Source organism: Thalassophryne amazonica, chromosome 4 (assembly GCF_902500255.1).
Source record: "Thalassophryne amazonica chromosome 4, fThaAma1.1, whole genome shotgun sequence".
NCBI lineage: Eukaryota > Metazoa > Chordata > Actinopteri > Batrachoidiformes > Batrachoididae > Thalassophryne > Thalassophryne amazonica.
Window position 1 is genome coordinate 126,182,964 of NC_047106.1, and position 14,931 is coordinate 126,197,894.

General features: G+C 39.1%; 1 protein-coding gene across 1 annotated transcript in view; it reads right to left on the reverse strand.

Annotated features, from left to right (window-relative positions):
• Positions 1 to 13,828, reverse strand: part of si:ch211-151h10.2 (uncharacterized protein LOC567699 homolog) — a 28,812-nt gene extending 14,984 nt beyond the window's left edge. The window contains exons 1-6 of the mRNA XM_034168496.1: positions 13,630 to 13,828; positions 12,115 to 12,370; positions 11,981 to 12,036; positions 8,706 to 8,844; positions 2,527 to 2,648; positions 2,259 to 2,442 (exon numbers count right to left, since the gene is read on the reverse strand). Of these exons, the coding sequence (XP_034024387.1) occupies positions 2,259 to 2,442; positions 2,527 to 2,648; positions 8,706 to 8,844; positions 11,981 to 12,036; positions 12,115 to 12,370; positions 13,630 to 13,775 (903 nt within the window). The 5' untranslated portion in view covers positions 13,776 to 13,828. The remainder of the gene's footprint in view (positions 1 to 2,258; positions 2,443 to 2,526; positions 2,649 to 8,705; positions 8,845 to 11,980; positions 12,037 to 12,114; positions 12,371 to 13,629) is intronic.
• Between the last annotated feature and the right edge of the window lie 1,103 nt (positions 13,829 to 14,931).

The window sequence follows — 14,931 nt, forward strand, 5'->3', positions numbered from 1 at the left end:
AGTCGGGGACGGTGATCACCTGGGAATTCGGGACTTGGCGGCTCCAGTATTCACCAGGTTCGGTGGCGGCGGAAATCGTGTGGTTCCGGCTCTTCTCAGGACAGACGTCTTCTATCCTCGAGCCTGCCCACACGTCACCTTTGTGGATTGACTGTTATCATATTCTGAGATTGTCTGTGTATTCGTTGTGCACCTTCACAACATTAAATTGTTACTTTTTGGCTCATCTATTGACCGTTCATTTGCGCCCCCTGTTGTGGGTCCGTGTCACTACACTTTCACAACACCAGCACTGCCTTAATTGACTCTGTTCTAAGTTCAGGCATCTCTCGATACAACATCTGTATATTTGAAGTCCGTCTCCTGTCAGTTCACCACATAAAACTACTGGGCGAGGTTCAGGCAGGCAGAAAAACACCAACAGTTGTCTATACTGCTACCTGCTAGATAGATAGTTCGTTAAGTTATGGATGGTTAGTGGATACGGGCGGGCTAAATATGCAATGTATTACATCGTACTGTGCAAATTAGTTATCTAGCTAACTTGCCATTGTTTGCTCACTGCAAATAAATAAACATTTTGCCAAACACGATTGTCACTCCCACACACAGCCTTTTCATTGCATAGAATGTAATGAGTTACAACAAATTGACACACAGTCACTAATCTCACCACCTAGTTCCCACCTTTACATATCTAGGGCTATGGGTTGATGAAAGGAATGCATGGAGTTATACAGCATACAATTATACAACCTTCTGAGGTATATATGTTGCTTTATACGCCTGAATAGATCCTTGTCATTTGATTTGGTGGTTTTATGTCACGTGATATGGATCATTCATCCCATTTGCCATTGTGTTCCATTGACCATGCAAATTTAGTTCCATTTACTGTGCAATTTTGGTTCCATATGTTTTGTACCATTGCATGGTGACAACACCAGGCATGCTCACACTAGCCGCGACGGCGCTTAGCTTAAAAACAAACAAACATGGCGGTGTTTGTTTTATTAATGATGCTCATTCTTGTAACACAAAAAAACTAAGAGTACGCCGTAAGCTGTCTGGAGGCATTTGCAGTATTCACTGGGACGTCTCTATCTGAAGTACAAGCGCTATCGGATGAAGAGCTCTACAATTTTCTGTTGTGATTTTTCAATGGACTGAGGAAAGCAGATGTCAGTCTGTACCCAAAGAAGTCAATACAAGGCATCAGTTACGGACTACATCATCAGGAAACCAAGATTTAGAACCAAAGTAAAGGAAAGGAGTATTGCAGTAAATGGTGTAAAATTATGGAACAATCTTAATAAAGAAATTAAAGAATTAAGGTCACTTAAATTATTTAAAAAACATATTAAATTAGATGTATTAAGTAAGTATGAAACTATGAAATAAGTCAGTGGGCTGCAAGAAAGTAAAAAAAAAAAAGGTAATCTGTTAATAATGTTTGGAGTGTCTTAAGTTTAAAATGTAATCTGTCAGAGATGTAATCTATTAATTAATGGTCATAATTATGAAATGGGTCAGTGGTATGTGACAAGTTAAAGAAATGCAATCTGTTAAATAATGTTGACTATGATGCTGGATATTGAAAGATTGTATTGTTAAAAGGGGCAGAAATCATAAGACTTGTTCTTCTTTCTGCTCCTTTTCATTCTGGTGTTGTGGTGCTTTGTTTCTGCTTTTCTGTTTTTCTTTCAAATGAATGAAATAAATATTAAAGAAAGAAAGAAAGAAAGAAAGAAAGATTGTTAAGCATTATATAATACAAATAATGAATGCTTACGAGTGCAATGGTATGAATATTTCATGTGAAAGATGGAATGTTCCATTCAATGACGCAGAATGGTTGAATGTGTGTCAATCAATAGTCCCACCCACCCACCCCCCACACACACACACACACTTTTTTTTGTTTGTTTTAAATGGTTGAGTTGTCAGTCTACTGATCCACATCTTTTTGTGTCAAATTTCTCGGGGGGCAAAGGCAAAACTGTCACTGTACAAATACTTATGGACCCAAGTAACCACAATAAAGAGGAAAAAAAGAAAAGTATCTGAGACCATATCTGGATTTTCTTCCAAATATAACTACAGCCCCCCCCCCCCCACCACACACACACACACACACACACACACACACACACACACACACACACACACACACACACACACACACACACACACACACACTTTTATGATCTGTGCCCCTTCTATCAGAGAAAACTCCATGCAAAACCATGCCCACGCACCTCTGCGTCTGACCGGGCTGAGGCCAGGTCTACAAAGTCTTGGCTCCCCTCCTTGTTGGTGAGGGTGACTCTGGTGTGTTGCTCCTCCAGCTGAGTCCAGAGACCCTTCAGCCTGTGCAGCATTTCCTCGACACTGGCCTCAAAGTTTCCCTGCACCTGGACGAGTCTGCGCAGCAACTCAGTCCTATGAGTGAGACACTGATATGAACATGACTGACTTTGGGGTTTCCAAGACAACAGTGAAGACTGCATGCACAGTGAGACTCACCTCTTTTGCAGGTAGGTGAGGAGGAGCTTGACTTTGCCTGCCAGTATCGAATCTTTGTCGTCTCGATCCTTCGCGTCTTCGTATGAAGCAGCTTCAGCCTTCTCCAGGATGTCAGACACAGACTGTGAGGGAACAGAGGGAAGTGAGTGGGATCTTTAGTTGCTGCACACAGGAAAGTGCATCATGTGACTCGACAGCAATGTAGAGCAGCTTTAGGGCCCCATCACACATATAGTGTGAAGTTTGGACGAAAACAGCGAAACAGTGCGAAACAGTTTGAAATTAGCACACAAAACATCACGCCGATGGGCAGGTGTGCACAAACCCAGTGTGAGAGTTTGTGCACGCACCGGTGTCCAATGACGCATAAAATGGACAAAATCCATTATATGCGCAAAACGGACAAAATCCGCTATATGTATAAAATGGACAAAATCCATTATATGCGCAAAACGGACAAAAACCGCTATATGTATAAAATGGACAAAATCCATTATATGCGCAAAACGGACAAAATCCGCTATATGTATAAAATGGACAAAATCCATTATATGCGCAAAACGGACAAAAACCGCTATATGTATAAAATGGACAAAATCCATTATATGCGCAAAACGGACAAAATCCGCTATATGTATAAAATGGACAAAATCCATTATATGCGCAAAACGGACAAAATCCGCTATATGTATAAAATGGACAAAATCCATTATATGCGCAAAACGGACAAAATCCGCTATATGTATAAAATGGACAAAATCCATTATATGCGCAAAACGGACAAAAGCCGCTATATGTATAAAATGGACAAAATCCATTATATGCGCAAAACGGACAAAAGCCGCTATATGTATAAAACGGACAAAATCCATTATATGTGCAAAACGGACAAAATCCGCTATATGAATCAAATGGACAAAATCCATTATATGTGCAAAACGGACAAAATCCGCTATATGTATCAAATGGACAAAATCCATTATATGTGCAAAACGGACAAAATCAGCTATATGTATAAAACGGACAAAATCCGCTATATGTATAAAATGGACAAAATCCATGATATGCGCAAAACGGACAAAATCCATGATATGCGCAAAACGGACAAAATCCACTATATGTATCAAACGGACAAAATCCATTCTATGCGCAAAACGGACAAAAGCCGCTATATGTATAAAACGGACAAAATCCATTATATGTGCAAAACGGACAAAATCCGCTATATGTAACAAATGGACAAAATCCATTATATGTGCAAAATGGACAAAAGCCGCTATATGTATAAAATGGACAAAATCCGCTATATCTATAAAATGGACAAAATCCATTACATGCGCAAAACGGACAAAAGCTGCTATATGTATAAAACGGACAAAATCCATTATATGTGCAAAACGGACAAAAGCCGCTATATGTATAAAACGGACAAAATCCGCTATATGTATCAAACGGACAAAATCTGCTATATGTATAAAATGGACAAAATCCATTATATGCGCAAAACGGACAAAATCCGCTATATGTATAAAATGGACAAAATCCATTATATGCGCAAAACGGACAAAAGCCGCTATATGTATAAAATGGACAAAATCCATTATATGTGCAAAACGGACAAAATCCGCTATATGAATCAAATGGACAAAATCCATTATATGTGCAAAACGGACAAAATCCGCTATATGTATCAAATGGACAAAATCCATTATATGTGCAAAACGGACAAAATCCGCTATATGTATAAAACGGACAAAATCCGCTATATGTATAAAATGGACAAAATCCATGATATGCGCAAAACGGACAAAATCCATGATATGCGCAAAACGGACAAAATCCGCTATATGTATCAAACGGACAAAATCCATTCTATGCGCAAAACGGACAAAAGCCACTATATGTATAAAACGGACAAAATCCATTATATGTGCAAAACGGACAAAATCCGCTATATGTAACAAATGGACAAAATCCATTATATGTGCAAAATGGACAAAAGCCACTATATGTATAAAATGGACAAAATCCGCTATATGTATAAAATGGACAAAATCCATTATATGCGCAAAACGGACAAAAGCTGCTATATGTATAAAACGGACAAAATCCATTATATGTGCAAAACGGACAAAAGCCGCTATATGTATAAAACGGACAAAATCCGGTATATGTATAAAATGGACAAAATCCATTATATGTGCAAAACGAACAAAATCCGCTATATGTATAAAATGGACAAAATCTGCTATATGTATAAAATGGACAAAATCCATTATATGTGCAAAACGGACAAAAGCTGCTATATGTATAAAACGGACAAAATCCGCTATATGTATAAAATGGACAAAATCCATTATATGTGCAAAACGAACAAAATCCGCTATATGTATCAAACGGACAAAATCTGCTATATGTATAAAATGGACAAAATCCATTATATGCACAAAACGGACAAAATCCGCTATATGTATAAAATGGACAAAATCCATTATATGCGCAAAACGGACAAAAGCTGCTATATGTATAAAACGGACAAAATCCATTATATGCGCAAAACGGACAAAATCCGCTATATGTATCAAACGGACAAAATCCATTATATGTGCAAAATGGACAAAAGCCGCTATATGTATAAAATGGACAAAATCCATTATATGCGCAAAACGGACAAAATCCGCTATATGTATAAAATGGACAAAATCCATTATATGCGCAAAACGGACAAAAGCTGCTATATGTATAAAACGGACAAAATCCATTATATGTGCAAAATGGACAAAATCCGCTATATGTATCAAACGGACAAAATCCATTATATGTGCAAAACGGACAAAAACCGCTATATGTATAAAACGGACAAAATCCGCTATATGTATAAAATGGACAAAATCCATTATATGTGCAAAATGAACAAAATCCGCTATATGTATAAAATGGACAAAATCTGCTATATGTATAAAATGGACAAAATCCATTATATGTGCAAAACGGACAAAAGCCGCTATATGTATAAAATGGACAAAATCCGCTATATGTATAAAATGGACAAAATCCATTATATGTGCAAAACGAACAAAATCCGCTATATGTATCAAACGGACAAAATCTGCTATATGTATAAAATGGACAAAATCCATTATATGCACAAAACGGACAAAAGCCACTATATGTATAAAACGGACAAAATCCATTATATGTGCAAAACGGACAAAATCCGCTATATGTAACAAATGGACAAAATCCATTATATGTGCAAAATGGACAAAAGCCACTATATGTATAAAATGGACAAAATCCGCTATATGTATAAAATGGACAAAATCCATTATATGCGCAAAACGGACAAAAGCTGCTATATGTATAAAACGGACAAAATCCATTGTATGTGCAAAACGGACAAAAGCCGCTATATGTATAAAACTGACAAAATCCGCTATATGTATAAAATGGACAAAATCCATTATATGTGCAAAACGAACAAAATCCGCTATATGTATAAAATGGACAAAATCTGCTATATGTATAAAATGGACAAAATCCATTATATGTGCAAAACGGACAAAAGCTGCTATATGTATAAAACGGACAAAATCCGCTATATGTATAAAATGGACAAAATCCATTATATGTGCAAAACGAACAAAATCCGCTATATGTATCAAACGGACAAAATCTGCTATATGTATAAAATGGACAAAATCCATTATATGCACAAAACGGACAAAATCCGCTATATGTATAAAATGGACAAAATCCATTATATGCGCAAAACGGACAAAAGCTGCTATATGTATAAAACGGACAAAATCCATTATATGCGCAAAACGGACAAAATCCGCTATATGTATCAAACGGACAAAATCCATTATATGTGCAAAACGGACAAAAGCCGCTATATGTATAAAATGGACAAAATCCATTATATGCGCAAAACGGACAAAATCCGCTATATGTATAAAATGGACAAAATCCATTATATGCGCAAAACGGACAAAAGCTGCTATATGTATAAAACGGACAAAATCCATTATATGTGCAAAATGGACAAAATCCGCTATATGTATCAAACGGACAAAATCCATTATATGTGCAAAACGGACAAAAACCGCTATATGTATAAAACGGACAAAATCCGCTATATGTATAAAATGGACAAAATCCATTATATGTGCAAAACGGACAAAAGCCGCTATATGTATAAAATGGACAAAATCCATTATATGCGCAAAACGGACAAAATCCGCTATATGTATAAAATGGACAAAATCCATTATATGCGCAAAACGGACAAAAGCTGCTATATGTATAAAACGGACAAAATCCATTATATGTGCAAAATGGACAAAATCCGCTATATGTATCAAACGGACAAAATCCATTATATGTGCAAAACGGACAAAAACCGCTATATGTATAAAACGGACAAAATCCGCTATATGTATAAAATGGACAAAATCCATTATATGTGCAAAACGAACAAAATCCGCTATATGTATAAAATGGACAAAATCTGCTATATGTATAAAATGGACAAAATCCATTATATGTGCAAAACGGACAAAAGCCGCTATATGTATAAAATGGACAAAATCCGCTATATGTATAAAATGGACAAAATCCATTATATGTGCAAAACGAACAAAATCCGCTATATGTATCAAACGGACAAAATCTGCTATATGTATAAAATGGACAAAATCCATTATATGCGCAAAACGGACAAAATCCGCTATATGTATAAAATGGACAAAATCCATTATATGCGCAAAACGGACAAAAGCTGCTATATGTATAAAACGGACAAAATCCATTATATGCGCAAAACGGACAAAATCCGCTATATGTATCAAACGGACAAAATCCATTATATGTGCAAAACGGACAAAAGCTGCTATATGTATAAAATGGACAAAATCCATTATATGCGCAAAACGGACAAAATCCGCTATATGTATAAAATGGACAAAATCCATTATATGCGCAAAACGGACAAAAGCTGCTATATGTATAAAATGGACAAAATCCATTATATGTGCAAAACGGACAAAATCCGCTATATGTATCAAACGGACAAAATCCATTATATGTGCAAAACGGACAAAAGCCGCTATATGTATAAAACGGACAAAATCCGCTATATGTATAAAATGGACAAAATCCATTATATGTGCAAAACGGACAAAAGCCGCTATATGTATAAAACGGACAAAATCCGCTATATGTATAAAATGGACAAAATCCATTATATGCACAAAACTGACAAAATCCGTCAGCTTTTATTTTTTCACATTATGAACAAATGTTGGGGGTGGGACAACAAAAAATAGAAACTTTATTTTTGAATGGCACCCTAACACACATATTATATATATATATATATATATATATATATATATATATATATATATATATATACACCAGTGTACCCATATTATTTCAGTTGTCATTGTAAGACTAACATGCTAGCATTTGTGAAGTAATTTATTTATTTATTTTTACCATGTATGTCTTTTTTTTTTTACAACCACAATGGTCCCTGCATTAACTCTTCCTTCCTTCTTGAATTAATTATTTGAACACAGTGTTCTCGCGTACAAAGTAGTTGTTAAAGGACAGCACTCAGCAGCTTGATTGGTAACAAATTAAATTCAATTTAACCCGGTTCGTCCCACTGAGATCGAGATCTCTTCTCTAAGGGAAACCTGAACAATTTAAAAACTCCAGTCCATCTAACCTGCATGTCTTTGGATGTGGGAGGAAACCGGAGCACCCGGAGGGAACCCACACAAACACGGGGAGAACATGCAAACGCCACACAGGAAGGCCACAAGTGGGAATCGATCCCATGACCTTCTTGCTGTGAGGCAACAGTGCTAACCACTAATCCACCGTACTGCCAAAACCACTCATTATTTGGGCAAAAAAGCTGAGTCTGATACTGACATTCTGAATCAAAATGAGAACATGAGCATGAATAAAATGGGAACAGAGAAACGTGAGAAGTGGAGTGCGGCTGACAGCAGCTCAGACTGCTGCTTCAGGACATAACAGCTCTGAATGACTGCAGTGTAATATCACCAACAAAGCCTAATACACTGATCCACATACAACGAGCAGCAGAGAGAACACAATGCACACCACGTGCTGCATTTGTGCAGCGGCTGCCTCCACCTCACCTCCATCCTGCAGAGGAGACCCTTAATGTGAGGACCGCTGGTGTCTGCAAGGGGCTCCTGGAGGACACACAACATCAGGCAGTCGGTCAGACCGAGGGACAGGCCAACGTGGCTGCCCGGACTCCTCGGTGCAGGCACCCTGAAAAAATAAGACCAAGTCAAGTGAATGGATGTCATGTGATGTGCTGCAAAATACTATTTGTGTATTATAAAATGTTCTAAATATCAGTATATATTTAAGCCAGTTTTTCCCAGTGAAAGCTGGGAATCTTGAGTTTAGAATTGTCCTGGATCATGGCCAAGATCCAGGTTTTTAATGGCTTTCTGGGCTCGGCCATCAGAAGTGTATCTGTATGTGGTTAAAGTGTTGAACTTGTAGAAACATTCACTTATCTCGGCAGTGACATTCATTATCTCTGGATCCTCAGCTTTCGAGATTGAGATGGGCCTGAGAAGAGCTTATGGAGTCATGAGGTTGCAGGACAGAGATGTTTGGTGATGTCGATATCTTTGCAGGAGAACAAGTGTCCAACTCTATAGGGTCCTGGTGCTGCCTGTCTTACTCTGTGGTTGTTGAACATGGGCACCAACTAGTCAGCTAAACTGATGATGAGATGTCTTTGGTGCTAGAACTCGTCAGAGGATCCTTGGGTGCCACTGAAATGAGTCTGTGTCAAACAGCTAATTGCTTTGGGAGACACTCTGCATTCTCAGAGCGTGTCAGCTTTGACATTTTGGCCATGTCGCGCATTTCTCTGAGCATGATCCAGCATGCAGGTACCTGAGTGTTGAGGACACTGCCATCCAGGACGAAAGACGGTTCTGTGATGTTGTGGATGCAGATAATCGTGGCAGCAGCACTTGTTCCCAGACTTGAATTGGTAGATCATCAGTGGAAAATCTTAACTAGACCAAATATTTGCTAAAACCATTATGAGGAGTTGTGGTGCATTTTTGATGTACCACAACTTATTTTCTCAAAGGATATATGTGGTGCATCTGGAAAGTATTCACAGCGCTTCACTTTTTTCACATTTTGTTATGTTACAGCCTCTTTCCAAAAGGAGTAAATTAATTTTTCCTCTCAATTTTCAACTCACCACACCCCATAATGACTACATGCGAAAAGTTTTTTGGAATTATTTACAAATTAATAAAAAAAATTAAAAACTAAGAAATCACATGTACATCAGTATTCACGCCCTTTGCTCAATATTTTGTTGCTGCACCTTTGGTGGCAATTACAGCTTCAAGTCTTCTTGAATATGATGCCACACACTTGGTGCACCTCTCTTTGGGCAGTTTTGTCCATTTCTCTTTGCAGCATCTCTCTAGCTCCATCAGGTTGGATGGGGAGCGGCGGTGCACAGCCATTTTCAGATCTCTCCAGAGATGTTCAAACAGATTCAGGTCTGGACTCTGGCTGGACCACTCAAGGACATTCACAGAGTTGTTCTGAAGCCACTCCTTTGATATCCTGGCTGTGGGCTTAGTGTCATTGTCCTGCTGAAAGATGAACCGTCGCCCCAGTCTGAGGTCTGTGGTCAAGAGCGCTCTGGAGCAGGTTTTCATCCAAGTTGTCTCTGCTGCATTCATTTTTCACTCAATCCTGACTAGTCTCCCAGTTCCTGCCACTGAAAAACATCCCTACAGCGTGATGCTGCCACCACCATGCTTCACTGTAACATGGTGTCTGGTTTCCTCCAAACATGACACCTGGTATTCAGCCCAAAGAGTTTGATCGTTGCCTCATCAGACCAGAGAATTTTGTCTCTCATGGTCTGAGAGTCCTTCAGGTGCATTATGCAAACTCCAGGTAGCATGCCATGTCCCTTTTACTAAGTAGTGTCTTCCATCTGGCCATGCTACCATACAGGACTGATTGGTGGATTGCCTTAGAGATGGTTGTCCTTCTGGAAGGTTCTCCTCTCTCCACAGAGGAATACTGGAGCTCTAACAGAGTGACCATCAGGTTCTTGGTCACCTCCCTGACTAAGGCTCTTCTACACTGATCACTCAGTTTAGACAGGCGGTCAACTCTAGGAAGGGTCCTGGTGGATCCGAACTTCTTCCATTTACAGATGATGGAGGCCACTGTGGTCATTGGGACCTTCAAAGCAGCAGAAATGTTTCTGTACCTATCCCCAGATTTATGCCTTGAGAGAATCCTGTCTTGGGGGTCTATAGACAATTCCTATGACTTTCATGGCAAAGGCTGTGAATACTTATGTATACGTGATGTCTTAGTTTTTTATTTTTAATAAATTTGCAAAAATCTAAAAAAAAACTTTTTTCACACTGTCATTATGGGGTATTGTGTGTAGAACTTCCATTTTGGAATTTGGCTGTACCATAACAAAATGTGGATAAAGTGAAACGCTGTGAATACTTTCCTGTAGGATTCTTAGTTTTTCTGTGGGATTCCTACAGGAAAATAAAATCCTATAGGATTCAATATCTTGCAGGATTCCTCTCAAAATCTGATATGATTTTATTACTATTTCTATGGGATTCTCATTGGAAAGATGTTTTAAAAGATTCATAAGTGAAATCCAGTGGGATTTTTAAATTATTACTATTATTATTTTTTTAATGAATTGTTTTTTTTCCTATTCGCTGTTTCACAGTTGTGAATCTCGCGCCATCTCGTTCAAGATTCTTTGCCATTGTTTACGTGCGTTGTGAGATGCCGGAACCCTGCTGGCACCGCAGTGCATTCTGGGAAGCACGGGGGGATCGTTAAAGTACCGAATTGGAAAATGAAAGCCTTCAAGGTTGAATTCTCTTTGGAAAGATGTCTTAAGATTCACATGCAAAATCCTATGGGATTATTAGTATTTCTATTGGTTTCCTATGGGAAAACAAAACCCTAGAGGATTCAAAATGCTACAGGATTCCTACAGCAAAGACGGCTTCATACAGTATTTTTCAAGGAATATTATTGCAATTGGAAAAAATAACCCCATTAAAAATACAAGATTATTCATTAATTCATTTTCTGTCGCCGGTCTGGGTCGCAGTGGCAGCATACCAAGCGGCTCACCCCACACTTCCCTATTCTTGAATAAGTACATACAAGATCACCATTGACAAAATTCCTCCAAAATTCCTCTCGGCCTGTTTCAGTGGGGTGAGCATAAAATCTTGATCAAATATTGATGTGCTGATGAATGCCTGACTTTGTCTTAGAGTTTCTTTCTTTGCTGTCAAAAAGACAAAGTGACAAATCATGGAAATATCAAGGATTCATGGTTTTGAAGCTAATCAATTCTCACCCTGAGTTGTTGTCCTTTTCAGTCATATTCTCTTGTGTTTGATGTACAATCTTCACCTTGAATTGAAGCAAAGTCAATGAATGAACATGATCATCACAACCGGGTTAAATAACAGCAGATGAGGTTGTGCTGACCTGTCTTTGTTGTGACTGCAGACACCATTTCAGGGTGTAGACACAGCCGGCCAGGACCAAACACAGCATGCACACCAACAAAAGCCTCCAGCATGTGTCCACCAGCAACACAGAGGAATCCAGTAGCACCTCAAAGTGACAAATCGCCCACAGTGCACCTGCTGGAGTCAAAGCATGCCAGCCTCTCCAGATGAGAACGCTACTCACTGCTTGACCCCGTGACCTGCGCCGCAGACGAACAGGTGTTTGGGTGGACCTGCAGCAGATACAACCCCACAAGGTGGTGGTCACAGGGAGACTAAATCAGAACTGCTCCATGGTGAAGAGGAACCAAAAATCTAAACTGGAGGGTCAAAACCTTTCCACTCAAACATGACGAAGTCTGGCACTTTGCTGATGATACTGCAATTTAAATGAGTGGTAAATCTGATTATTCTTTATACATCCTCTCATCTCAAAACATGATTTAAATATTTGTAAGAATGTAACATTTGTATGTACAGAATTTTTCCACTGTACTGTACTTTTGGGGGGACCGGACTTGTACACTTACCAGACTGGATGTGGAGATTGTATGGTGGATGTGGCAACATGCAGCTCCAGTAGGTGCTGCAAGACCTGAGGTAGGGTTTTTTGTTTTGTTTTGTTTTGTTCTTTGCTGTCTTTATTCTTCCATAGAATTTGTTTGTGACCTCACACTGGACTGACAGTAAAGAGTTTTTGCCAGGTGACCGTCCTCTGTATAGTAAGTCCTTTACACTACAAAAAGAGGTTTCATTGTTTTCTTTGTTCACCTGTTGATTGTGACTGACCTTAGTACAGACTCGAGTACAAACATGGTTTGTTTACCATAGAATAGTTATTCTGGAGAACAAGGGCTTGTTTTAGAAAGGAGGTTCATCAAATTGACTCTATCTCTGAACTGTGAGTTAATTTACCCTGAGATGGGAAACTGAGTTTTCGGTTCAAGAACAGTTGATTTGAGTTGGTTTAATCAACACAGAGTCTGTTTCAAATGTTTCTTGAAACACATAGGTGACAAAAGTTTTGACACCAATGACGCTGATTGTTTGGTTCTAATTAGACGTAATTAGAAACATAATCACCAGGTCACCTGGTAATTATAATGTTTCTAACATTATAAGTTAGAAGTTGGTGGTTACAAAGAAACCTGCACCCTTTTTGCTCTTTCTGGAGTCGACACCTATACAAGAGCACCTTTAGAAATAAATTTACTGAGAAAAATGGTGACGTGTTCAACACTTCTTTTACCTGCTGTAAATGACAGTCAACACCTTTAGATCCTAATGAACATTCTGGGCTACTTTAAACTCCAAATGTTTAACATCTGACTCTGTGATAACTGGCTCAATGCTGACAAATGTTTCCTGTCAGTGTGACCTGAGCAGAGTAACTGACACCATTCACCACTTTAAAAACTCTACTACCATTGAATGGGGGTACTCGGATACCCGCTACACAAAAACTGATTCACAAAGAAGGTGGATGACATACTTGATGGCATCTTGGAACCTCTCTGGAGGCTCTTGCTCCACGTGTTCTGCTCTCTCCATCCATTTACAGACCCGGTCTCTGTCCACTTCCTCTCTGTGGCTTTTGCTCCTTTGTCCTTTGGGGTAGGAAACAGTCAGTCCAGGCATACGCGCACCAAACACTCAGACATGCTGCTTGCAAGTGAACAACAGTGATTAGTTCAACACCTCACATCTGAACCCATGACAAGCCTGTTGAACAGGTTGAACTGGTAACATTCATTTCTTGCATTCCATCCATGAAGGCACGTAGTAAACATAATTACAACTGCAAGAAGGGCAAGCCTTTCTCCACCCAAGTAGAACAAACACAACCCTTCCCACATCTGTCATGATCCGGCCCTTTAGGGCCGTCTGTCATTGGTCTGGATTTGTAGTATCTCCTCCCGTGCTCTGAGTCTTCAGAGGTTTTATTCATGTCTTCTCAGGTCATCATGGTCATGCTCATGTTATCATTGGTTTTGTTTCTGTTCATCATTCTTTTATTTCTGGTCTTCTGTGTAGTTTTGTTTTAGTCGCTGTTTTTCCATATTGTTTTCTTTTATTGTGCTCCTATTTTTTCACTCTTGGTCTCTTAGTCGCTTCAGTCTTAGTTTTATTTTGTTTATCTCATTTCTTGTATTATGCTTTTGCCACTGGTTTGGTTTTCTGTTGATTTTGTAGTACCTGGTTTTGCTTCATTTACTTTCTGTGTTTAGTATCGGGTTATGTTTCTTTAGTTATTTATTGCGTTCTCTGTTGATCATTAGTTTTGTGCAATCTGTCATCAGTATTCTTTAGTCACTGGTTTTGTGTTCTGCCATTTATTTTCTGTTTGACTTGGAGTTTGCGTTTCCATCTCATTATCTGTTATTGCATTTACTTTCATACTTAAGCCAGTATCTGTGTTGTGTGGGCCGCCAGAAGAGGAGGTACTGCTGGCCCACCACCAGAGGGCGCCCTGTCTGGAGTGCAGGCTCCAGGCACCAGAGGGCGCAGCCGCCTCACAGGAGCAGCCAGGGTGACAGCTGTCACGCATCACCTGCAACAGCTGTTACCAATCATCTGATCGGCAGGAGTATATCAGCAGGACGACGTCTCCACCTCTTTGCCGAGATATCGTTCTACCTGGAAGGTAACGTACCTCAGCTGTCTGCTTGACAATATCCTTTGTGACTTTTGTGCATTATCTTTTGGACTGTTTTTCCAACGAGAGGTGGAGGTAGCATTCCTGCCGTGCTGATTCCTGGGTGCAAACGCATCCTCATTCACTTGCTTTTTGTTC